Raw genomic sequence first — 27,551 nt, 5'->3', positions numbered from 1 at the left:
GGATGACTCTGCAGCACCGAATGAGAGAACTCAAGGTCCTCCTCAGCCAGGGTATCAAATTTGTAGAATTTTGCAAACGTGTTTGCCCCTGACAAAGTAGCAGCTCGGCAAAGTTGTAAAGCCGAGACCCCTCGGGCAGCCGCCCAAGAAGAGCCCACCTTCCTCGTGGAATGGGCCTTTACCGATTTAGGCTGCGGCAGGCCAGCCGCAGAATGCACAAGCTGAATTGTGCTACAAATCCAGCGAGCAATAGTCTGCTTAGAAGCAGGTGCACCTAGTTTTTTGGGTGCATACAGGATAAATAGCGAGTCAGTTTTCCTGACTCCAGCCGTCCTGGAAACATAAATTTTCAAGGCCCTGACTACGTCCAGTAACTTGGAGTCCTCCAAGTCCCTAGTAGCCGCAGGCACCACGATAGGTTGGTTCAAGTGAAAAGCTGATACCACCTTAGGAAGAAACTGGGGACGAGTCCTCAATTCTGCCCTATCCATATGGAAAATCAAATAGGGGCTTTTACATGACAAAGCCGCCAATTCTGACACACGCCTAGCCGAAGCCAAGGCCAAAAGCATGGCCACTTTCCACGTGAGATATTTTAAATCCACGGTTTTAAGTGGCTCAAACCAATGTGACTTTAGGAAACCCAACACCACGTTGAGGTCCCACGGTGCCACTGGAGGCACAAAAGGAGGCTGAATATGCAGCACTCCCTTGACAAATGTCTGAACTTCAGGCAGTGAAGCCAGTTCTTTTTGGAAGAAAATCGACAGAGCCGAAATCTGGACTTTAATGGAACCCAGTTTTAGGCCCATAGTCACCCCTGACTGTAGGAAGTGCAGAAATCGACCCAGCTGAAATTCCTCCGTTGGGGCCTTCTTGGCCTCACACCACGCAACATATTTTCGCCATATGCGGTGATAATGTTGTACGGTTACATCTTTTCTAGCTTTAATGAGCGTAGGAATGACTTCCTCCGGAATACCCTTCTCTTTTAGGATCCGGTGTTCAACCGCCATGCCGTCAAACGCAGCCGCGGTAAGTCTTGGAACAGACAGGGCCCCTGCAGCAGCAGGTCCTGTCTGAGCGGCAGAGGCCATGGGTCCTCTGAGATTAATTCTTGGAGTTCCGGGTACCAAGACCTTCTTGGCCAATCCGGAACAATGAGTCTAGTTCTTACTCCTCTTTTCCTTATTATCCTCAGTACCTTGGGTATGAGAGGAAGAGGGGGGAACACACAAACCGACCGGTACACCCACGGTGTCACTAGAGCGTCCACAGCTATTGCCTGAGGGTCTCTTGACCTGGCGCAATATTTTTCTAGCTTTTTGTTTAATCGGGACGCCATCAAGTCCACCTGTGGCCTTTCCCAACGGTTTACAATCAGTTGGAAGACTTCTGGATGAAGTCTCCACTCTCCCGGGTGGAGGTCGTGCCTGCTGAGGAAGTAGAGATGAGCGGGTTCGGTTTCTCTGAAACCGAACCCGCACGAACTTCATGTTTTTTTCACGGGTCCGAGCAGACTCGGATCCTCCCGCCTTGCTCGGTTAACCCGAGCGCGCCCGAACGTCATCATGACGCTGTCGGATTCTCGCGAGACTCGGATTCTATATAAGGAGCCGCGCGTCGCCGCCATTTTCACACGTGCATTGAGATTGATAGGGAGAGGACGTGGCTGGCGTCCTCTCCATTAGAAATTAGATTAGAAGAGAGAGAGAGATTGTGCAGAGTCAGACAGAGTTTACCACAGTGACCAGTGCAGTTGTTGTTAGTTAACTTTTATTTATTTTAATATAATATATCCGTTCTCTGCTATATCCGTTCTCTGCCTGAAAAAAAACGATACACAGCAGCAGCCAGTCACACAGTGTGACTCAGTCTGTGTGCACTCAGCTCAGCCCAGTGTGCTGCACATCAATGTATAAAAGGCAAAGCTTATAATAATTGTGGGGGAGACTGGGGAGCACTGCAGGTTGTTATAGCAGGAGCCCCCAGGAGTACATAATATTATATTAATTTAAAATTAAACAGTGCACACTTTTGCTGCAGGAGTGCCACTGCCAGTGTGACTAGTGGTGACCAGTGCCTGACCACCAGTATAGTAGTATATTGTTGTATGTATTGTATACTATCTCTTTATCAACCAGTCTATATTAGCAGCAGACACAGTACAGTGCGGTAGTTCACGGCTGTGGCTACCTCTGTGTCGGCAGTCGGAACTCGGCAGGCAGTCCGTCCATCCATAATTGTATTACAATATATACCACCTAACCGTGGTATTTTTTTTTCTTTCTTTATACCGTCGTCATAGTGTCATACTAGTTGTTACGAGTATACTACTATCTCTTTATCAACCAGTGTACAGTGCGGTAGTTCACGGCTGTGGCTACCTCTGTGTCGGCAGTCGGCAGGCAGTCCGTCCATCCATAATTGTATTATTATTATAATATATACCACCTAACCGTGTTTTTTTTTTCATTCTTTATACCGTCATAGTGTCATACTAGTTGTTACGAGTATACTACTATCTCTTTATCAACCAGTGTACAGTGCGGTAGTTCACGGCTGTGGCTACCTCTGTGTCGGCAGTCGGCAGGCAGTCCGTCCATCCATAATTGTATTATTATTATAATATATACCACCTAACCGTGGTTTTTTTTTTCATTCTTTATACCGTCGTCATAGTGTCATACTAGTTGTTACGAGTATACTACTATCTCTTTATCAACCAGTGTACAGTGCGGTAGTTCACGGCTGTGGCTACCTCTGTGTCGGCAGGCAGTCCGTCCATCCATAATTGTATTATTATTATAATATATACCACCTAACCGTGGTTTTTTTTTCATTCTTTATACCGTCGTCATAGTGTCATACTAGTTGTTACGAGTATACTACTATCTCTTTATCAACCAGTGTACAGTGCGGTAGTTCACGGCTGTGGCTACCTCTGTGTCGGCAGGCAGTCCGTCCATCCATAATTGTATTATTATTATAATATATACCACCTAACCGTGGTTTTTTTTTCATTCTTTATACCGTCGTCATAGTGTCATACTAGTTGTTACGAGTATACTACTATCTCTTTATCAACCAGTGTACAGTGCGGTAGTTCACGGCTGTGGCTACCTCTGTGTCGGCAGTCGGCAGGCAGTCCGTCCATCCATAATTGTATTATTATTATAATATATACCACCTAACTGTGGTATTTTTTTTTCTTTCTTTATACCGTCGTCATAGTGTCATACTAGTTGTTACGAGTATACTACTATCTCTTTATCAACCAGTGTACAGTGCGGTAGTTCACGGCTGTGGCTACCTCTGTGTCGGCAGTCGGCAGGCAGTCCGTCCATCCATAATTGTATTATTATTATAATATATACCACCTAACCGTGGTTTTTTTTTCATTCTTTATACCGTCATAGTGTCATACTAGTTGTTACGAGTATACTACTATCTCTTTATCAACCAGTGTACAGTGCGGTAGTTCACGGCTGTGGCTACCTCTGTGTCGGCAGTCGGCAGGCAGTCCGTCCATCCATAATTGTATTATAATATATACCACCTAACCGTGGTTTTTTTTTCATTCTTTATACCGTCATAGTCAGTCATACTAGTTGTTACGAGTATACTACTATCTCTTTATCAACCAGTGTACAGTGCGGTAGTTCACGGCTGTGGCTACCTCTGTGTCGGAACTCGGCAGGCAGTCCGTCCATCCATAATTGTATTACAATATATACCACCTAACCGTGGTTTTTTTTTCATTCTTTATACCGTCATAGTCAGTCATACTAGTTGTTACGAGTATACTACTATCTCTTTATCAACCAGTGTACAGTGCGGTAGTTCACGGCTGTGGCTACCTCTGTGTCGGAACTCGGCAGGCAGTCCGTCCATCCATAATTGTATTACAATATATACCACCTAACCGTGGTTTTTTTTTCATTCTTTATACCGTCATAGTCAGTCATACTAGTTGTTACGAGTATACTACTATCTCTTTATCAACCAGTGTACAGTGCGGTAGTTCACGGCTGTGGCTACCTCTGTGTCGGCAGTCGGCAGGCAGTCCGTCCATCCATAATTGTATTATTATTATAATATATACCACCTAACCGTGGTTTTTTTTTTCATTCTTTATACCGTCGTCATAGTGTCATACTAGTTGTTACGAGTATACTACTATCTCTTTATCAACCAGTGTACAGTGCGGTAGTTCACGGCTGTGGCTACCTCTGTGTCGGCAGTCGGCAGGCAGTCCGTCCATCCATAATTGTATTATTATTATAATATATACCACCTAACCGTGGTTTTTTTATACCACCTAACCGTGGCAGTCCGTCCATAATTGTATACTAGTATCCAATCCATCCATCTCCATTGTTTACCTGAGGTGCCTTTTAGTTCTGCCTATAAAATATGGAGAACAAAAAAGTTGAGGTTCCAAAATTAGGGAAAGATCAAGATCCACTTCCACCTCGTGCTGAAGCTGCTGCCACTAGTCATGGCCGAGACGATGAAATGCCAGCAACGTCGTCTGCCAAGGCCGATGCCCAATGTCATAGTACAGAGCATGTCAAATCCAAAACACCAAATATCAGAAAAAAAAGGACTCCAAAACCTAAAATAAAATTGTCGGAGGAGAAGCGTAAACTTGCCAATATGCCATTTACCACACGGAGTGGCAAGGAACGGCTGAGGCCCTGGCCTATGTTCATGGCTAGTGGTTCAGCTTCACATGAGGATGGAAGCACTCAGCCTCTCGCTAGAAAACTGAAAAGACTCAAGCTGGCAAAAGCACCGCAAAGAACTGTGCGTTCTTTGAAATCCCAAATCCACAAGGAGAGTCCAATTGTGTCGTTTGCGATGCCTGACCTTCCCAACACTGGACGTGAAGAGCATGCGCCTTCCACTATTTGCATGCCCCCTGCAAGTGCTGGAAGGAGCACCCGCAGTCCAGTTCCTGATAGTCAGATTGAAGATGTCAGTGTTGAAGTACACCAGGATGAGGAGGATATGGGTGTTGCTGGCGCTGGGGAGGAAATTGACCAGGAGGATTCTGATGGTGAGGTGGTTTGTTTAAGTCAGGCACCCGGGGAGACACCTGTAGTCCGTGGGAGGAATATGGCCGTTGACATGCCAGGTGAAAATACCAAAAAAATCAGCTCTTCGGTGTGGAGGTATTTCACCAGAAATGCGGACAACAGGTGTCAAGCCGTGTGTTCCCTTTGTCAAGCTGTAATAAGTAGGGGTAAGGACGTTAACCACCTCGGAACATCCTCCCTTATACGTCACCTGCAGCGCATTCATAATAAGTCAGTGACAAGTTCAAAAACTTTGGGTGACAGCGGAAGCAGTCCACTGACCAGTAAATCCCTTCCTCTTGTAACCAAGCTCACGCAAACCACCCCACCAACTCCCTCAGTGTCAATTTCCTCCTTCCCCAGGAATGCCAATAGTCCTGCAGGCCATGTCACTGGCAAGTCTGACGAGTCCTCTCCTGCCTGGGATTCCTCCGATGCATCCTTGCGTGTAACGCCTACTGCTGCTGGCGCTGCTGTTGTTGCCGCTGGGAGTCGATGGTCATCCCAGAGGGGAAGTCGTAAGCCCACTTGTACTACTTCCAGTAAGCAATTGACTGTTCAACAGTCCTTTGCGAGGAAGATGAAATATCACAGCAGTCATCCTACTGCAAAGCGGATAACTGAGTCCTTGACAACTATGTTGGTGTTAGACGTGCGTCCGGTATCCGCCGTTAGTTCACAGGGAACTAGACAATTTATTGAGGCAGTGTGCCCCCGTTACCAAATACCATCTAGGTTCCACTTCTCTAGGCAGGCGATACCGAGAATGTACACGGACGTCAGAAAAAGACTCACCAGTGTCCTAAAAAATGCAGTTGTACCCAATGTCCACTTAACCACGGACATGTGGACAAGTGGAGCAGGGCAGGGTCAGGACTATATGACTGTGACAGCCCACTGGGTAGATGTATGGACTCCCGCCGCAAGAACAGCAGCGGCGGCACCAGTAGCAGCATCTCGCAAACGCCAACTCTTTCCTAGGCAGGCTACGCTTTGTATCACCGCTTTCCAGAATACGCACACAGCTGAAAACCTCTTACGGCAACTGAGGAAGATCATCGCGGAATGGCTTACCCCAATTGGACTCTCCTGTGGATTTGTGGCATCGGACAACGCCAGCAATATTGTGTGTGCATTAAATATGGGCAAATTCCAGCACGTCCCATGTTTTGCACATACCTTGAATTTGGTGGTGCAGAATTTTTTAAAAAACGACAGGGGCGTGCAAGAGATGCTGTCGGTGGCCAGAAAAATTGCGGGACACTTTCGGCGTACAGGCACCACGTACAGAAGACTGGAGCACCACCAAAAACTACTGAACCTGCCCTGCCATCATCTGAAGCAAGAAGTGGTAACGAGGTGGAATTCAACCCTCTATATGCTTCAGAGGTTGGAGGAGCAGCAAAAGGCCATTCAAGCCTATACAATTGAGCACGATATAGGAGATGGAATGCACCTGTCTCAAGTGCAGTGGAGAATGATTTCAACGTTGTGCAAGGTTCTGATGCCCTTTGAACTTGCCACACGTGAAGTCAGTTCAGACACTGCCAGCCTGAGTCAGGTCATTCCCCTCATCAGGCTTTTGCAGAAGAAGCTGGAGGCATTGAAGAAGGAGCTAACACGGAGCGATTCCGCTAGGCATGTGGGACTTGTGGATGCAGCCCTTAATTCGCTTAACAAGGATTCACGGGTGGTCAATCTGTTGAAATCAGAGCACTACATTTTGGCCACCGTGCTCGATCCTAGATTTAAAGCCTACCTTGGATCTCTCTTTCCGGCAGACACAGGTCTGCTGGGGTTGAAAGACCTGCTGGTGACAAAATTGTCAAGTCAAGCGGAACGCGACCTGTCAACATCTCCTCCTTCACATTCTCCCGCAACTGGGGGTGCGAGGAAAAGGCTCAGAATTCCGAGCCCACCCGCTGGCGGTGATGCAGGGCAGTCTGGAGCGACTGCTGATGCTGACATCTGGTCCGGACTGAAGGACCTGACAACGATTACGGACATGTCGTCTACTGTCACTGCATATGATTCTCTCAACATTGATAGAATGGTGGAGGATTATATGAGTGACCGCATCCAAGTAGGCACGTCACACAGTCCGTACTTATACTGGCAGGAAAAAGAGGCAATTTGGAGGCCCTTGCACAAACTGGCTTTATTCTACCTAAGTTGCCCTCCCACAAGTGTGTACTCCGAAAGAGTGTTTAGTGCCGCCGCTCACCTTGTCAGCAATCGGCGTACGAGGTTACATCCAGAAAATGTGGAGAAGATGATGTTCATTAAAATGAATTATAATCAATTCCTCCGCGGAGACATTGACCAGCAGCAATTGCCTCCACAAAGTACACAGGGAGCTGAGATGGTGGATTCCAGTGGGGACGAATTGATAATCTGTGAGGAGGGGGATGTACACGGTGATATATCGGAGGGTGAAGATGAGGTGGACATCTTGCCTCTGTAGAGCCAGTTTGTGCAAGGAGAGATTAATTGCTTCTTTTTTGGGGGGGGTCCAAACCAACCCGTCATATCAGTCACAGTCGTGTGGCAGACCCTGTCACTGAAATGATGGGTTGGTTAAAGTGTGCATGTCCTGTTTTGTTTATACAACATAAGGGTGGGTGGGAGGGCCCAAGGATAATTCCATCTTGCACCTCTTTTTTCTTTTCTTTTTCTTTGCATCATGTGCTGATTGGGGAGGGTTTTTTGGAAGGGACATCCTGCGTGACACTGCAGTGCCACTCCTAGATGGGCCCGGTGTTTGTGTCGGCCACTAGGGTCGCTTATCTTTCTCACACAGTCAGCTACCTCATTGCGCCTCTTTTTTTCTTTGCGTCATGTGCTGTTTGGGGAGGGTTTTTTGGAAGGGACATCCTGCGTGACACTGCAGTGCCACTCCTAGATGGGCCCGGTGTTTGTGTCGGCCACTAGGGTCGCTTATCTTTCTCACACAGCTACCTCATTGCGCCTCTTTTTTTCTTTGCGTCATGTGCTGTTTGGGGAGGGTTTTTTGGAAGGGACCTCCTGCGTGACACTGCAGTGCCACTCCTAGATGGGCCCGGTGTTTGTGTCGGCCACTAGGGTCGCTTATCTTTCTCACACAGTCAGCTACCTCATTGCGCCTCTTTTTTTCTTTGCGTCATGTGCTGTTTGGGGAGGGTTTTTTGGAAGGGACATCCTGCGTGACACTGCAGTGCCACTCCTAGTTGGGCCCGGTGTTTGTGTCGGCCACTAGGGTCGCTTATCTTTCTCACACAGTCAGCTACCTCATTGCGCCTCTTTTTTTCTTTGCGTCATGTGCTGTTTGGGGAGGGTTTTTTGGAAGGGACATCCTGCGTGACACTGCAGTGCCACTCCTAGATGGGCCCGGTGTTTGTGTCGGCCACTAGGGTCGCTTATCTTTCTCACACAGTCAGCTACCTCATTGCGCCTCTTTTTTTCTTTGCGTCATGTGCTGTTTGGGGAGGGTTTTTTGGAAGGGACATCCTGCGTGACACTGCAGTGCCACTCCTAGATGGGCCCGGTGTTTGTGTCGGCCACTAGGGTCGCTTATCTTTCTCACACAGTCAGCTACCTCATTGCGCCTCTTTTTTTCTTTGCGTCATGTGCTGTTTGGGGAGGGTTTTTTGGAAGGGACATCCTGCGTGACACTGCAGTGCCACTCCTAGATGGGCCCGGTGTTTGTGTCGGCCACTAGGGTCGCTTATCTTTCTCACACAGTCAGCTACCTCATTGCGCCTCTTTTTTTCTTTGCGTCATGTGCTGTTTGGGGAGGGTTTTTTGGAAGGGACATCCTGCGTGACACTGCAGTGCCACTCCTAGATGGGCCCGGTGTTTGTGTCGGCCACTAGGGTCGCTTATCTTTCTCACACAGTCAGCTACCTCATTGCGCCTCTTTTTTTCTTTGCGTCATGTGCTGTTTGGGGAGGGTTTTTTGGAAGGGACATCCTGCGTGACACTGCAGTGCCACTCCTAGATGGGCCCGGTGTTTGTGTCGGCCACTAGGGTCGCTAATCTTACTCACACAGCTACCTCATTGCGCCTCTTTTTTTCTTTGCGTCATGTGCTGTTTGGGGAGGGTTTTTTGGAAGGGACATCCTGCGTGACACTGCAGTGCCACTCCTAGATGGGCCCGGTGTTTGTGTCGGCCACTAGGGTCGCTTATCTTACTCACACAGCGACCTCGGTGCAAATTTTAGGACTAAAAATAATATTGTGAGGTGTGATGTGTTCAGAATAGGCTGAAAATGAGTGTAAATTATGTTTTTTGAGGTTAATAATACTTTGGGATCAAAATTACCCCCAAATTCTATGATTTAAGCTGTTTTTTAGGGTTTTTTGAAAAAAACACCCGAATCCAAAACACACCCGAATCCGACAAAAAAAATTCGGTGAGGTTTTGCCAAAACGCGGTCGAACCCAAAACACGGCCGCGGAACCGAACCCAAAACCAAAACCCGAAAAATTTCCGGCGCTCATCTCTATGAGGAAGTCCGCTTCCCAGTTGTCCACTCCCGGAATGAACACTGCTGACAGTGCTAACACGTGATTTTCCGCCCATCGGAGAATCCTTGTGGCTTCTGCCATCGCCGTCCTGCTTCTTCTGCCGCGTTGTCGGTTTACATGGGCGACTGCCGTGATGTTGTCTGACTGGATCAGAACCGGCTGGTTTTGAAGCAGGGGCTTTGCCTGACTTAGGGCATTGTAAATGGCCCTCAGTTCCAGAACATTTATGTGTAGGGAAGTCTCCTGACTTGACCAAAGTCCTTGTAAGTTTTTTCCCAGTGTGACTGCCCCCCAGCCTCGAAGGCTGGCATACGTAGTCACCGGGACCCAGTCCAGTATGCCGAATCTGCGGCCCTCTTTGAGATGAGCACTCTGCAGCCACCACAGCAGAGACACCCTGGTCCTTGGAGACAGGGTTATCAACCGAAGCATTTGAAGATGCGATCCGGACCATTGGTCCAACAGGTCCCACTGAAAGGTTCTGGCATGGAACCTGCCGAATGGAATTGCTTCGTAGGAAGCTACCATCTTTTCCAGGACTCGCGTGCAGTGATGCACCGACACCTGTTTTGGTTTCAGGAGGCCTCTGACTAGAGATGACAGCTCCTTGGCTTTCTCCTCTGGGAGAAACACTTTTTTCTGGACTGTGTCCAGAATCATCCCCAGGAACAGTAGACGTGTCGCAGGAACCAGCTGTGACTTTGGAATATTCAGAATCCAACTGTGCTGGTGTAGCACCTCCTGAGATAGTGCTACTCCGACCAACAACTGCTCTCTGGATCTCGCCTTTATCAGGAGATCGTCCAAGTATGGGATAATTAAAACTCCCTTTTTTCGAAGGAGTATTATCATTTCGGCCATTACCTTGGTAAATACCCTCGGTGCCGTGGACAGGCCGAACGGCAACGTCTGGAATTGGTAATGACAATCCTGTACCACAAATCTGAGGTACTCCTGGTGAGGATGGTAAATGGGGACATGCAGGTAAGCATCCTTGATGTCCAGAGATACCATGTAATCCCCCTCTTCCAGACTTGCAATAACCGCCCTGAGCGATTCCATTTTGAACTTGAACTTTCTTATATATGTGTTCAAGGATTTCAAATTTAAAATGGGTCTCACCGAACCGTCCGGTTTCGGTACCACAAACATTGTGGAATAGTAACCCCGTCCTTGTTGAAGTAGGGGCACCTTGACTATCACCTGCTGGGAATACAGCTTGTGAATTGCCTCTAACACAGCCTCCCTTTCTGAGGGAGTCGTTGGTAAGGCAGATTTGAGGAAACGGCGGGGGGGGGGGGGGGGGGATGTCTCGTATTCCAGCCTGTACCCCTGAGATACCACTTGAAGGATCCAGGGATCTACTTGTGAGCGAGCCCACTGATTGCTGAAGTTTTTGAGACGGGCCCCCACCGTACCTGGCACCGCCTGTTGAGCCCCAGCGTCATGCGGCGGACTTAGCAGAGGAAGCGGGGGAGGACTTTCGTTCCTGGGAAGTGGCTGTATGCTGCAGCTTTTTTCCCCTACCTCTGCCTCTGGGCAGAAAGGACGCGTCTCTACCCCGCCTGCTCTTTTGGGGACGAAAGGACTGTACCTGATAATACGGTGCTTTCTTTGGTCGTGAGGGGACATGTGGTAAAAATGCTGACTTCCCAGCCGTTGCTGTGGACACTAGGTCCGAAAGACCATCCTCGAACAACTCCTCACCCTTATAAGGCAAAACTTCCATGTGCCTTTTAGAATCTGCATCACCTGTCCACTGCCGGGTCCATAACCCTCTCCTGGCAGAAATGGACAGTGCACTTATTTTAGATGCCAGCCGGCAAATATCCCTCTGTGCATCTCTTATGTAGAAGACAGCGTCTTTAATATGCTCTACGTTTAGCAATATAGTGTCCCTGTCTAGGGTGTCAATGTTTTCTGACAGGGAATTTGACCACGCAGCTGCAGCACTGCACATCCATGCTGAAGCAATAGCTGGTCTCAGTATAATACCAGTGTGCGTATATATAGCCTTCAGGAGAGCCTCCTGCTTTCTATCAGCAGGTTCCTTTAGGGCGGCCGTATCCGGAGACGGTAGTGCCACCTTTTTTGATAAGCGTGTAAGCGCTTTATCCACCCTAGGGGGTGTTTCCCAACGTGACCTATCCTCTGGCGGGAAAGGGTACGCCATTAGTAACTTTTTAGAAATTACCAATTTTTTATCGGGGGAAGCCCACGCTACTTCACACACCTCATTTAATTCTTCAGAAGGGGGAAAAACAACTGGTAGTTTTTTCTCCCCAAACATAATACCCTTTTTTGTGGTACCTGGGGTCACATCAGAAATGTGTAAAACATTTTTCATTTCCTCAATCATATAACGAGTGGCCCTATTGGACATTACATTAGTCTCTTCGTCGTCGACACTGGTATCAGTATCCGTGTCGACATCTGTGTCTGCCATCTGAGGTAGCGGGCGTTTTAGAGCCCCTGATGGCCTTTGAGACGTCTGGCCAGGCACGGGCTGAGAAGCCGGCTGCCCCGCATTTGGCATGTCGTCAAATTTTTTATGTAAGGAGTCGACACTTTCGCGTAATTCCTTCCACAAGTCCATCCACTCAGGTGTCTGCCCCGCAGGGGGTGACAACACATTTATAGGCACCTGCTCCTCCTCCACATAAGCCTCCTCATCAAACATGTCGACACAGCCGTACCGACACACCGCACACCCACAGGGAATGCTCTGACAGAAGACAGGACCCCACAAAGCCCTTTGGGGAGACAGAGAGAGAGTATGCCAGCACACACCAGAGCGCTATATAATACAGGGATTAACTAAATTATATCCCCTTATAGCTGCTATATGTATATTGCGCCTAAATTTAGTGCCCCCCCCCTCTCTTTTTTACCCTTTCTGTAGTGTAGACTGCAGGGGAGAGCCAGGGAGCTTCCTTCCAGCGGAGCTGTGAGGGAGAAATGGCGCCAGTGTGCTGAGGGAGATAGCTCCGCCCCTTTTTCGGCTGACTTTTCTCCCGCTTTTTAATGGATTCTGGCAGGGCTATTTATCACATATATAGCCTCTGGGGCTATATATTGTGATATATTTGCCAGCCAAGGTGTTTTTATTGCTGCTCAGGGCGCCCCCCCCCCCAGCGCCCTGCACCCTCAGTGACCGGAGTGTGAAGTGTGTATGAGGAGCAATGGCGCACAGCTGCAGTGCTGTGCGCTACCTTAGTGAAGACTGATGTCTTCTGCCGCCGATTTTCCGGACTCTTCTTGCTTCTGGCTCTGTAAGGGGGCCGGCGGCGCGGCTCTGGGACCGAACATCAATGGCCGGTTCCATGCGGTCGATCCCTCTGGAGCTAATGGTGTCCAGTAGCCTAAGAAGCCCAAGCTACCACCAGTTAGGTAGGTTCGCTTCTTCTCCCCTTAGTCCCTCGCTGCAGTGAGTCTGTTGAAAGCAGATCTCACTGTAAAATAAAAAACCTAAAATATACTCTCTCTCTAGGAGCTCAGGAGAGCCCCTAGTGTGCATCCAGCTCAGCCGGGCACAGGATTCTAACTGAGGTCTGGAGGAGGGTCATAGTGGGAGGAGCCAGTGCACACCAGGTAGTCCTAAATCTTTCTTAGCTGTGCCCAGTCTCCTGCGGAGCCGCTATTCCCCATGGTCCTTACGGAGTCCCCAGCATCCACTAGGACGTCAGAGAAAAAAGAAAAACAAAACAAAAAAGGTGTTTAACTGGATAGTTTCACCACTAATTGGATACCCCTCTCCCTTGATGTATTAAAACTACTTAGATAGATTCTTCATTTTAAAAACACACACATTCTAGCCGTTTTGCCAATAAAGTCACTATTAGATGAGTGGAGTGCATGAGGAGCTGTGTGGAGAATTTACTTGGGGACGGATGTAGTGTAGAGGAGTATTCAATCTGACAGGAAGAGGGCGGCAATATAGAAAGTACAGCAATCTTCACATTCCTGTATTTGGAGTACTTTATTCTTTTCAAGTGCAATCTCTCGGGCATTATGCAAGCTGATCCAATGGGACGAAATAAACAGCTCTGGGTTTCTTGGTACAGAAATAAAAGCAGAAATTCCTCTCAGAGCAATAACCCCCCCCCCCCCCCCCTATACACACACACACACACACACACACACACACACACACACACACCCCCACACCCCAGCAGATATCACCACAGGAATAGCAAAGAGCTGACAGGAATGGAAAAATAAAATAGCTCATTTATCTCATGGGCCAAGTGTGGCTCTCCAGCTGTTGTGGAACTACATGTCCAAGCGAGCCTGGTCCATCCAATGACAGGTCAAGGGCCACAGATTTCCCACCTATACCCTACATGCTAAATGTTCAAGACATATTTCTTATAGTTTCATATCATAAACCAAAAAAACCTAAACAAACTGTTTTTGCAGAAAAAAAGGCTTTTCACGGTTATACACGTTCCAGCGATTAACCTATTCCATTGCAGATTCGCTGAATCCAGGATTACCATGAAAACGGATGCCATAAGTGAAAACGGCGTAAATCTGCTTGTACCCCCCCAAAAAAGCGAAACGAACATCGAATAACAGTATATAAGTTTATTATTGTTTATAGTAAGTATTTCTGGATGCTTAAATTGGGTCAAATGTGTGTTGTGTGTTATATGAATAACAAAAATTATATTATAAATATATAAAAACGTATATTATATATTCCGTATATATATTTTATTTTTCAATCTGAATCTTCCACATGTTTGGGTGATACAAAGGACTCTCAGATCTGATTGTGAATCATATTGGGGAAGCTCCAGAGTGTTCATACCCTTAAGCTTGTGTAACCAGCTATACTGTTGTGGTGGTTCAGTGAATACTGGCACATGGTTGTCGTTATTTTCAGATGAGGTGGATTTTAAGCCTCTGTTAGGAGCCTGATAGGAGATGAATTTATTCATCTTTAAGGTTGCTTTGTGACTTTATATAAAGATCTTTTAGTATTGATCTGGTCCTACTTTTTATATAGTTACTCCTGATGAAGTTGTGTAGAAGAAACGCGTTGGATCTGTCCGTTATGAACTATTAATCCAGTTTTGTGAAAATACTCCCTTTTGAGCTCACACCTTGAAAGGTGAGGGAGTGTTTGAGCCTACAATCGTATAATGGATACAACTTACTGACATATTTTATACAAAATTGTTCTTATATAAATATTGTGCAAATATTGAGCGTACAAACTCTTAACATTTATATGTTTAAATTTGTGATATTAAACTAATATCCTCTACTAATTGGCCTCGGGCCTCTTGTTTGGGTGATTGCTTGGTGAGGAGTTATCGGTTTTCAGGTCCCCAGGAAAACAATACTCTCCAGTACATAGTGGACATCCACTTGGGTCTCCTTGGAAGATTCTTTGTAATTACGTCTAATATAGCGCACTTGGGAATTGTGTTTCAATTTGTATGTAGTGGTGATTTGTCAACAGAGATCTCTCCCGTAGTGCTGCTCTTACTCTGACGCAAGATAAGAATACTGTTGTGTGTGTGTGTACTATATATATATATATATATATATATATATATATATATATATATATATAGACGAAGAGAAATGGGAGCACTCACCAGTCTTCATTATAGTGGTAATTTATTTGAATATCATGTCAGACAGAGCATCTGCTCTGTCTGACATGATATTCAAATAAATTACCACTATAATGAAGACTGGTGAGTGCTCCCATTTCTCTTCGTCTATACAATTTACTGGTGACTCTGTTTAAGATCCCCAGTTTTGGAAGGCACCCCAGCAGAAAATTTGAAAACGTGAGTGTGGACCAAACGTTTGATATATATAGATAGATAGATAGATAGATAGATAGATAGATAGATAGATAGAGATTATATATATATATATATATATATATATATTATATATAGAGAGATAGATATATATATATATATATATATATATATATAGAGATAGATATATACACATACAAACACACACACACACACACACACACACACACACACACACACACACACACTGATTCAAAATTCGCAGTACACACACTTTTGTTTCAAAAACTGTGCAGAGTAAGGGAAAACTGAATACTCCAGTAAGGTAAGGGTGAGGTGGGCTATCTTTTATGGTATGTACCGAACATGGGCGCCGTCTTGAAATCGACCATCTAGAATCTAAGTTAGTTTTAAAAGTTTATTGTTGCAAACAGATTTGAAATGGCAATTATGGTTCAAAAGTTACAACACTTTTTGTGTTAGAATTGCAGGCTGAACTGTTCTCCATAAAGGACAGTCATTTAACGTGTTCAACATGTTGTCCCTTGAAATGCTGCAAGAAGTGGTGTTCCCCTCAGTTCTGAATGAAGATGGCAGCTTTCCCTATTACTTTCAACAGGATGGGGTTCCACCACACTACGGAGCAGTTGTTAGTGGTTAGATGGTCAATTTCCTGGTCATTGGATTGGCCGACGTGGTTCTGTGGAATGGCCACCCAGATCACCTGACCTCACACCACTTGACTTTTATCTGTGGGGTCATTTAAAGCAACTTGTGTATGCGGAGAAATTAAGAAACAGACATCTCTAGCAACGCATTGAAGAAGCATTTGCCAACATTTCTTCAGAAATCCTTCTGCGAGTGCATGACGACTGGATCCAGCACCTTCGAATTTGTGTTGACCAAGAGGGACAACTTGTTGTTACACATTAAATGACTGTCCTTTATGGAGAACAGAGCAGCCTGTAATTCCAACAAAAAAAAGCGTTGTAACTTTTGAACCATAACTGCTATTTCAAATCTGTTTGCAGCAATAAACTTTTCATCAAATTCTGATGTTGTCTGACATGTTACACGACCCGCTTTCCTTTTGAAAAAACTGACAAGATTCAAATATTTTCCAGCAAAATAAGTGCTGAAATTAATTTGGGGTACACAAAAATGGGTAAGTATATAATTTGTTAATTTTAGGGGACTTTTATAAAAAAAGAAAATGGAAACAGTCCAATCACTGCCACCTGCAAGTCGAATAATACTTGCCCCACTCATAAAACACCCCACTATACCTGTCCCATACCTTGTACCCCAATTTCCATCATTTTACACTTTCACCCCAAAATTGACAAGTTATCGGCCAATTAAAAATAATAAAAAAAACTTGTGTGTGCCTAATCAGTCAATTAGGGGGTGTCCCAGGGGTTCTGACCCAAATTCTAACATTTTTAACCTAAATTGGGATTTTTCACAACTTTTCATCTGCTCAGAGGTGGTGAATTAAAATTTTCAGTAAAATTACTGCAAATTCATTTTTCCTACTATTGAATAGGCACTTTTCACGATTTGCAGTAAAATCACTTTTTTTTTTTTTAACTTTGAAAATGGCAGCTAATTGAATTGGACTGAATATGCCTCAGTAATGATGGCAGAGAACACAACAGAAAAATTAGGAATAGTGAAGGGGGGCTGAAAATTCCCTGTGAACCGGAAATAAAATCTATGACTCATTGTGTTTGAAAACTTACATTTTGCATGAATTTAACTGGGATGAAGAAGGTGTAGTGTGATAGGATTGGGGTCACTTAACCCCAAATGTAACAACCAAAATGTACAAAATATCACATGCGGAAGAAGCATCTATTTTCCAGACCCCTTCAGAAAATCTCTGAATTTACAGCACAAATAAGATTGGAACGATGTATTTAACACACACTAAGGGGGGTATTCAATTAAGTGCCGCTTTTTCGAGTGGTCGAAAAAACTGCACTAATTCGACACAGGGTATTCAATTGCAGACATTTTTCGCCTTTTTTTTAATCTATTTTCTCCCATGGGCAAAAATTGCGCTGAAAACGCCTGCAAACTCGCCAAAACACGTGTCTCATCGCCGATACGCGTGTTTTTTCTCCAGTGCCACATTTTTTGACCACTCGAAAAAACAGAACAGGCATTGAATAGATTGAATGTAAATTCGACCTAAAAACGTGCGAAAAGTGCAGTTGCGACTGGTCGAAAAAACTGCACTAATTGAATACCGCCCCAAGGGGTAAACTTACTAAAGCTTAAAAAATAGAGAATTGGTGATGTTGCCCATAGCAACCAATCAGATGCTGTCTATCGTTTTCTAAAAGGCAACCGAGAAATTATACACAGCATCTGATTGGTTGCTATGGGCAACATCACCAATTCTCTGTTTTAGAAGCTTTAGTAAAGTTACACCTAACACTCTGGGGACTTCTGTGTTTACATTTGCATCGATCTTACATTGGATCAGTTTACCCGCCACAAATTTCAATTACAATCAATCTCTGTGACAGTGAGATGGAAATGCTTGCAGCGGTTCCAGGCAGAGTCGCTCAAAACAGGAACACCACAATATCCCCAGCTACCCCATCTGTTACCATGTACTCCTCCCATTACCTGTTTTATTTGTGGTGGCATATGATGCCAGAAAGCCTCGTCCAGAGATGTGGATCCCACTCATGAACTGCACGGTTACCTCATGGCTCTTAGATTCAATAATAGCTTCTGGTTTTAATGCTAAGCCACAATACTTAGGCCCTGGGTGGAGATGGGAGAGAAACCACAAAAAACAGGAGGAGATCTTTAATACAGGGAAGCCAGGAAGTTCCAGCATTATATTAAAGCAGTTTCTATGGTACAACAGCATACAGGTCTCATCGCAACATTCAGACTACTTCAGCATTTTACACTTCGCCAAGGCCAAAATTTCTGCAGCAGTTTCTGCTCTAGAAAATATTACTGTCCTGATATTAAGTGCACACAAGAGCCAAGGCCAAGGCCATTAAATGCTACAGTATAAGCAAACCCAATATTCTCTTAAAGGACACCAATGCTGATGTTAATGCATCTTGCAGTTCCATTATACGGGAAGATGACAGAACATAAACCTAATGTAAACGTATACATTATTGCAGAAAATTTGTATAGTATAAATTTATCAGTGCTAAGAAAAAGTTTATAGTAATTAACACTAAAGGAGGGATTCAATTGTGGGTGGAGGGGGTGAATTACCGTTGCTGCAGCATTTAAGACACTGGCAACTGTTTTGCCCTTTTCATTCAAAAGTATTCGCTACCCTATGGGGTAGCAAACACTTAAGTAAAATTATGCGAATTCGGCCGGGCGAATAAGTTGCCGGCAATTGAATTGCCCCTTAATAACACTAACACAACACCAACAGCAGTAACAGTAAAAATAATAATAATAATAATAATAAGAAACAGTAAAACAACAAATAGGTGCAAGAAAAAAAAAATACTAACAATAACAAAAATACTAACAACAACAAAAAGTAGCAATAATTAACAACAACAAAACCTTAATTTAGAGATTCACAAAAGCTCCAAAATATATACTGGGGACATTGTGTATAAAGGGCCTGATTTAGTGATGGACGCAGTGAGTATGGTTCTTTGGACGCAGCATCGATGCCCAAATATGCTAATGCTGCAGGAGGTAATTGTAGGAAAGGCTTCCGACACTGTCCCACATCGCATACTGCTAAATAAACTCAAAAGCTTGGGATTGGAAACTAAGATGGTTAAATGGATGAGATCTTGGTTGCATGATAGAGAGTTGTGGTAAATGGAGTGCATTCACAGAAGGGAAATGTTACCAGTGGAGTACCCCAGGGACCTATACTTAGAAAAGTGATCTGTAATATCTTTATTGGTGACATTGCAAATGGTATTGAATGGAAAGCATGCCTTTTTGGAAATGACTTTAAAAAGTATGCAACAGGGTAGACACACCAGGAGGGTAAAACAAATGACTGAGGATCTAGGTAGACTACAGGAATGGTCCAGAAAGTGGCAATTACAGTTTAATGCCAAAAATTGCAAAATCATGCACTTGGGTCTCAAAAATCCAAAGGCTAAATATAGTATTAATGGCACTATACTGGAAACTACAGAAGAGGAAAGGGATCTAGGAGTCACTATTTCAGGTGACTTAAAAGGAGGTAAGCAATGTAACAATGCAATGAGGAAGGCTAGTCAGATGCTAAGTTTCATAGGAAGAGGAATCAGCAGCAGAAAAAAAAGTAATAATGCCACGGTATAGGTCATTTGTATGGCCTCATCTAGAATACGGTGTTCAATTCTGGAGGCCATATCTTCAATAGGATATTAATACACTGCTCAAAAAAATAAAGGGAACACTAAAATAACACATCCTAGATATGAATGAATGAAATATTTTTATTAAATACTTTGTTCTTTACATAGTTGAATGTGCTGACAACAAAATCACACAAAAATTATCAATGGAAATCAAATTTATTAACCCATGGAGGTCTGGATTTGGAGTCACACTCAAAATTAAAGTGGAAACACACACTACAGGCTGATCCAACTTTGATGTAATGTCCTTAAAACAAGTCAAAATGAGGCTCAGTAGTGTGTGTGGCCTCCACGTGCCTGTATGACCTCCCTACAATGCCTGGGCATGCTCCTGATGAGGTGGCGGATGGTCTCCTGAGGGATCTCCTCCCAGACCTGGACTAAAGCATCCACCAACTCCTGGACAGTCTGTGGATGGAGTGAGACATGATGTCCCAGATGTGCTCAATTGGATTCAGGTCTGGGGAACGGGCAGGCCAGTCCATAGTATCAACACCTTCGTCTTGCAGGAACTGCTGACACACTCCAGCCACATGAGGTCTAGCATGGTCTTGCATTAGGAGGAACCCAGGGCCAACCGCACCAGCATATGGTCTCACAAGGGGTCTGAGGATCTCATCTCGGTACCTAATGGCAGTCAGGCTACCTCTGGCGAGCACATGGAGGGCTGTACGGCCCCCGAAAGAAATGCCACCCCACACCATTACTGACCCACTGCCAAACCGGTCATGCTGGAGGATGTTGCAGGCAGCAGAACATTCTCCTTGGCGTCTCCAGACTCTGTCACGTCTGTCACATGTGCTCAGTGAGAACCTGCTTTCATCTGTGAAGAGCACAGGGCGCCAGTGGCGAATTTGCCAATCTTGGTGTTGTCTGGCAAATGCCAAACGTCCTGCACGGTGTTGGGCTGTAAGCACAACCCCCACCTTTGGACGTCGGGCCCTCATACCACCCTCATGGAGTCTGTTTCTGATCGTTTGAGTAGACACATGCACATTTGTGGCTTGCTGGAGGTCATTTTGCAGGGCTCTGGCAGTGCTCCTCCTGTTCCTCCTTGCACAAAGGTGGAGGTAGCGGTCCTGCTGCTGGGTTGTTGCCCTCCTATGGCCTCCTCCACATCTCCTGATGTACTGGCCTGTCTCCTGGTAGCGCCTCCATGCTCTGGACACTACGCTGACCGACAGCAAACCTTCTTGCCACAGCTCGCATTGATGTGCCATCCTGGATGAGCTGCACTACCTGAGCCACTTGTGTAGGTTGTAGGGAGGTCATACAGGCACGTGGAGGCCACACACACTACTGAGCCTCATTTTGACTTGTTTTAAGGACATTACATCAAAGTTGGATCAGCCTGTAGTATGTTTTTCCACTTTAATTTTGAGGGTGACTCCAAATCCAGACCTCCATGGGTTAATAAATTTGATTTCCATTGATAATTTGTGTGTGATTTTGTTGTCAGCACATTCAACTATGTAAAGAACAAAATATTTAATAAGAATATTTCATTTATTCAGATCTAGGATGTGTTATTTTAGTGTTCCCTTTATTTTTTTGAGCAGTGTATATTAGAGACCGTATCAAGAAGGGCAACTAAAATGGTGCATGGCCTACACCACAAACACACCCAGAAAGACTAAAAAATCTCAATATGTATAGTTTGGAGCAGAGAAAGGAATGGGGGACATGATAGAAACTTTCAAATATATCAAGGGTTTTAACAAAGTACAGGAACTAAAGATTCTTCAAATGAAGAGAAGTATTTTCAGGGTAAATTTGAGGAAAATTTACATAACATAAAGGGTAGCGGATAAGTGGAAAAGCCTCCCATCAGAGGTGGTAGAGGCTAAGACAGTAGAACAATTAAAACATGCACGGTAGAGACATAAGGATATACTTACAAAGAAATAAGGATCAAATATAGTGTGATGTAACAATATGGTTAAAAAAGGGGCAGACTAGATGGGCCAAGTGGTTCTTATCTTCTGTCAAATTCAATGTTTCTATAAATGCATCGCAGATCAGAGTGTTGTGTTTAAAATAGAAACATCAGAACACCATCGTAACCATCACCATGGTCGCAGCACACGGCCATCTGAGTAAACCTCAACTTAATCAGAATGACCGACAATTCTGCTAGGGGGGGAATTCAAGTTGATGTGCAGGTGTTGCCTGGCTATGCACATATCGGGCACTTAGCGTAGTGCAGACATTGTAAAAGTTGCGATTCCTCGCGAGACAGCACATCACACCGATTTCAGAAGCTAAATCCCCACACCACTGCCCATAGGCGCTCACCCTGTTTAATATGTTCTATTAGAAGAAATATTTTATTTACCTCAATAAAATAAAAAAAAATAATTGTTGCTCTAGTATATGATGTCTACCTTGAAACAAACATCTGCAATATGGGTTTACCAACGTCATATTAATTTAAAGTAATATAGCCTTTCTAGGAAAATAAAATATGACACAGCTGCCGTTTACCCGCCAGTTCCAGCAATCTACCTCAAACAGTTACTAACTGCAGCTCTGCTATATTACAGAGCACGGAACCTCATCCCCTGCAAAGACTAAAGCACATGAGAGACAGTGCACTGGAGAACATCACATGGAATGAGTGCGTAGGTTTCTGCAGAGTTCCTTGCCATTTAAGGACCTGTGTGTTTATCACCTTATGGCCGAGGCTGGGTTCCAAATCTACAGAAAGTAGTTTTGGCTTTTTAATTGTGGAAATAAAAGCTAAATCCTTGTAGCTTTAAGTTACACCTCAAATACGTCTATCAAGCCTGCAATGAAATGTATGTACGTCCAAACACAAAATTCTCACCATGTAATAACCCTGGATTTCCTGTGGAATAACCTACAGGTCAAAACACACGCATTAAAAGGGAGCATCCAAGCAAAATAAAGCTTCCGGGGGAGGGGGGGGGGGGGGGGACGGACTTCCAGAAACAACGAGGAAAAGGGTTGTTTTTGGTCAAACTTGCTACAGTACTTTGCAATCTGTCTCTTTTTCTCAGCAAGAGGAAAGAGTTAATAGAAGCGTAACAACTGGGGGAGAGGGGGGGTAGATTCGTGGGATTATATACAGCAACAATGGGACTACAGAGACTGGAGGATTTATCAGCACATTTTGTGATATAAACAGACTATTTATACTTCTAAAGCAGAGAGATACAAATGACTCCCCTGCTTAAACTGCCGTGTGGCTTTCATATGCTCCCAGCGTCCTCGTCCGACAATAACACAGATTTAAAGGGGCATTATAGTGGAACAGTCATTGTTTTATGTTTAGCAAATGCTTTCTCCCTTTTTGAAGAGAGAAGCAAGGGTGGATCAATGATAGGGTTTGTTTAACTACTTAACTGGCTAACATTTATAGAAAATATACCATAACATATTAACCTCTGAATATCCCCGACCGGTGCGGAACCATAATTGTTCAGTGTATATTTCTAGAAATTGACAATTTAAAGCTTGTTTAGCACGATTTTATTACCCTAGCTTCAGAAATGTGGGACACCTTTCCTGTTCATCCTCATGGTCCCATACTTGTCAGCTCGAGAAGTCAATAGAATGTCATAAAGTTGGGGTGACGTGAACAAATTGATTGTGAGACCAGCAGGGAGATGTAATACTAAGGCACATATTGTGCCGCTAAAGCAGGTAAAATGCTGAATAAGAGGATATCACCGCTTGATATACGAGGAGTGTGCAATAAGTATGTGCAGTGCACGGGTAGAGAAGACACAATCCCAGTGTCTGGTTGTGAACGGTCATCTCTGACTAAAGATCTTGTGAAAGGTCCGGGCACAGAACCGTATATAATAGGGGTGGGCAAAATACGGCCCGCGGGCCGGATGCGGCCCGCAAACCAATCCTGCCCGGCCCACTGCCTCCCAACAGCGAGCAATGACAAGCGGCCCGACCGGCTAAGCTGCTTGTCATTGCTTTGCAGTACCTCCAAGCTGCCGATGCCAGTCTCCCCTGCTGCTGCTGCTGCACAGCGCCTGCGTTGTAGCCTCCTCCTCCCGCCTCCAGAGTCCCCAGTGACAACGGCTGTGTTCAGCCGAAAAGGGGGCGGAGCTACCAGCTGATGAGGGGGCGGGACAACATGGGACCTCAGGGGGCGGAGCTACACGGGACAAGAGCCAGGCTGCTGCAGATCAATCCTTCCTGCACTGCCAGCCAGATCAGTGAGTTAATGGAAAAAGTGAGTGAAAGAAAGAAAAGTGTGTGTGTGTGTGTGTATATTTGTGTGTGCGGGCAGTGTCGTCAGACTGTTGTTAGGTTGGGGGTAGAGATTTTTAGCTCTAGCTGTACCAACCCCTCCCGTGTTCTGTCACTGTGTCACCCCCACCGTGTTCTGTCACCGTGTCACCCCCCCCCCCCCCGTGTTCTGTCACCGTTTCACCCCCCCGTATTCTGTCACCGTCTCACCCCCCCATGTTCTGTCACCGTGTCACCCCCCCATGTTCTGTCACCGTGTCACACCCCAGTGTTCTGTCACCGTGTCACCCCCCCCGTGTTCTGTCACCGTGTCACCCCCCCGTGTTCTGTCACTGTGTCACCCCCCCGTGTTCTGTCACTGTGTCACCCCCCCGTGTTCTGTCACTGTGTCACCCCCCCGTGTTCTGTCACTGTGTCACCCCCCCGTGTTCTGTCACTGTGTCACCCCCTGTGTTCTGTCACTGTGTCACCCCCTGTGTTCTGTCACTGTGTCACACCCCAGTGTTCTGTCACCCCCCGTGTTCTGTCACTGTGTCACCCCCCTGTGTTCTGTCACTGTGTCACCCCCCCGTGTTCTGTCACTGTGTCACCCCCCCGTGTTCTGTCACTGTGTCACACCCCCGTGTTCTGTCACTGTCACCCCCCCGTGTTCTGTCACTGTCACCCCCCCGTGTTCTGTCACTGTGTCACCCCCTGTGTTCTGTCACTGTGTCACACCCCAGTGTTCTGTCACCCCCCGTGTTCTGTCACTGTGTCACCCCCGTGTTCTGTCACTGTGTCACCTACCCGTGTTCTGTCACTGTGTCACCCCCCCGTGTTCTGTCACTGTCACCCCCCGTGTTCTGTCACTGTGTCACACCGCCGTGTTCTGTCACTGTGTCACACCCCCGTGTTCTGTCACTGTGTCACACCCCCCGTGTTCTGTCACTGTGTCACACCCCCCGTGTTCTGTCACTGTGTCACCCCCTGTGTTCTGTCACTGTGTCAACCCCTGTGTTCTGTCACTGTGTCACCCCCCGTGTTATGTCACTGTGTCACCCCCACCATGTTCTGTCACTGTCACCCCAGTGTTCTGTCACCGTGTCACCCCCCTATGTTCTGTCACTGTGTCACACCCCCGTGTTCTGTCACTGTGTCACCCCCACCCCCCGTGTTCTGTCACTGTGTCACACCCCCTTGTTCTATCACTGTGTCACACCTTTCCCCAGGGGCCATAATACACTGGATAATTTGCTTGCTGCGCATGATTATCCCAAATAAAATGTTAATGTGTAAAAGGGGGCTCTACCTGCTGTAATGTGTAAAAGGGGGCTCTACCTTCCGTACTGTGTAAAAAGGGGGCTCTACCGTCTATACTGTGTATAAGGGAGCTCTACCTGCCATAATGTGTGTAAAAGGGGCTCTACCTGGTGTAATGTGTGTAAGTGGCGCTGTGTGGCCCAATTTGAGTAATGGAGACTATTGAGCAGCCTAATATGAATCTGTATTATTTTTTGGCCATGCCCCTTCCACATGAAGCCACGTCCCTATATTTTTGGCACGTGGGTGGGGGGAGCTGCTATTTTATGTGTGGCCCTCGGATACTGACAAGAAAGTGTCAAGTGGCCCCTCAGCTGAAATAATTGCCCACCCCTGGTATATAAGCAGCATTGCACACCAAAAGTAGTCAGTATGTGCACTTCCTTCACAAACTCGTTATGGAGCTCAACAGTGGCCACTGGAGAGCCATCATCTCCTATGACTACAAGAGTGGTCTGCAACGGCAGGAGAGTATAGACCAGGCATGTCCAAACTGCGGCCCTCCAGCTGTTGTGAAACTACATATACCAGCATGCCTTACCACAGTTTTGCTGTCAGAGAATGCTAAAGCTGTGTCAAGGGCATGCTGGGATGTGTAGTTTCTCAACAGCTGGAGGGCCGCAGTTTGGACATGCCTGGTATAGACCAACTGCGAGCTGCTTTTGGGGAGGAAGCACCATCCCGAACCACTGTGTTTGAGTGGTTTGCAGAATTGCGGTGCAGGAGACAGTCCCTGGAATACAAGGAGTGATATGGCCGACTGCAAACAGTCATTGTTGCCTTGCAGGCCACACTTGAGTTGGATGCCAGGGTGACCGTGGCCCAGATAGATAAGGAGATAGCCATCTCATTGGGATCCATCTGCTTGATACTCTATGAAAAGCTTGGCCTGAGCAAGATTTCTGCATGCTGGGTGCCCCATCAGCTGACCTGAGAGTATAAAGGAGTCTCGGGTGACTTGGTGCCTCAACATGCTGGCCAGGTTTGATGGTGGTCGCTCAAGTTCTGTCTGGGAGTTCATCAGTGGCGATAAATCCTGGATCTACAGTTTCGACCCAGAGACCAAACAACAGTTAGAGGTGCGCCACAACAGAAGTTCCGACGTGAGCGCAGCATAGTCAAGCAGATGGTGGCTGTTTTTGTGGCCAAGTACGGTCCTGTAATGAACGTATCAACCGTGCAGCAGCGCATGGTCACTGGGGACTGGTACATCAACCAATGCCTACCGCATGTGTTGAAAGCAATTTCCAGGAGTCATCCAAGAAAGCATGCTCATGATGCCCTTCTCCTTCACAACAATGCACCTGCCCACAAGTGGTGGATTTTCTGGCCCCTGAATGCATCCAGGAGCTTGGTCATCCGCCATACAATCCAGACCTAGCCCCCTACGACTTCATCCAGCATTTAGAAGCCATACCTGCCTCGGACTGGTCCAGCTGCTACACCAAGTGGTATGAGCGCATGCAACTCTGCATAGACTCCTCTGGCGAATACTTTGAAAAAAATTGAATGTTCACTTTGTTTGTACATATAATACTTTTTGTGCATATGGAAACTTATTGCACACCCTTTGCATGTACCCAATTTCCCTATCCCGGTTTCCATCCATCTGCCTTTGTAAAGAAAAAATTATTGGCAACAGAGACATGTCATTCTGGGGTCAGAGTTTTGTCAAAACATTTGTTCAGTTATGAATAAGTGTGCCATATTTTGTAGAATGTAAGATTAGACCGACATCATCTTCTATCTGATTATTGGCAAAGAGCAAATATCTTTTTAGTAAAACAAAAAGCCTGTGGAAAATCACTGACCCTGGGAAACCCTCTCCTACCAGCACCACTCCAGCAGGGGATACTGAGCCAACCCTTTCGTCATTAGCAGAGAAGAGCGGATTGACGTTTTGGTAAGTGTTGTTGGGACCCAATTCTTACTTCTTGAAAACTGGAGTAATGTTGCACCCTGCATGCTTTGCTCGTCATACCGCAAAGGTGTCCTCAGTCATCAACTGTGTCAAGTGATAGTAAAAAAAAAATAAAAGTAACCCAAAAACTCTCCACTCTAACAATACCACATGTGGTTCGGTCGTAAATGCATCAGGCCACAGTTTTGCCCATTTAATGCACCAAATTAACAAACATCTGCTAAACGGATTTCTTCCCAGAGAATACATCTAAAAGCATATGCTCTTCCTCACTGGAAACGGATCGCTCTCAGCATATCACTAATGAATGACATCTCAGGATGGAGTAGTAGAACTTACGATTGCTGACTGAAATTATACTTTCATTCTA

The 27,551-nt window shown here is 45.7% G+C and overlaps 1 protein-coding gene across 2 annotated transcripts in view; it reads right to left on the bottom strand.

The window, feature by feature from the left end:
• Positions 1-27,551, bottom strand: part of DCBLD2 (discoidin, CUB and LCCL domain containing 2) — a 213,890-nt gene that overhangs the window by 111,660 nt on the left and 74,679 nt on the right. For both annotated transcript variants that reach the window (XM_063956268.1, XM_063956269.1), the window contains exon 3: positions 18,008-18,148. In XM_063956268.1, coding sequence (XP_063812338.1) covers positions 18,008-18,148 — 141 coding nt within the window. The remainder of the gene's footprint in view (positions 1-18,007; positions 18,149-27,551) is intronic.

This window comes from Pseudophryne corroboree, chromosome 2 (assembly GCF_028390025.1).
Source record: "Pseudophryne corroboree isolate aPseCor3 chromosome 2, aPseCor3.hap2, whole genome shotgun sequence".
NCBI classification, from domain to species: Eukaryota; Metazoa; Chordata; class Amphibia; order Anura; family Myobatrachidae; genus Pseudophryne; species Pseudophryne corroboree.
The sequence above is the reverse complement of the archived record's forward strand: the minus strand, read 5'-3'. Positions and strand labels throughout refer to the sequence as shown.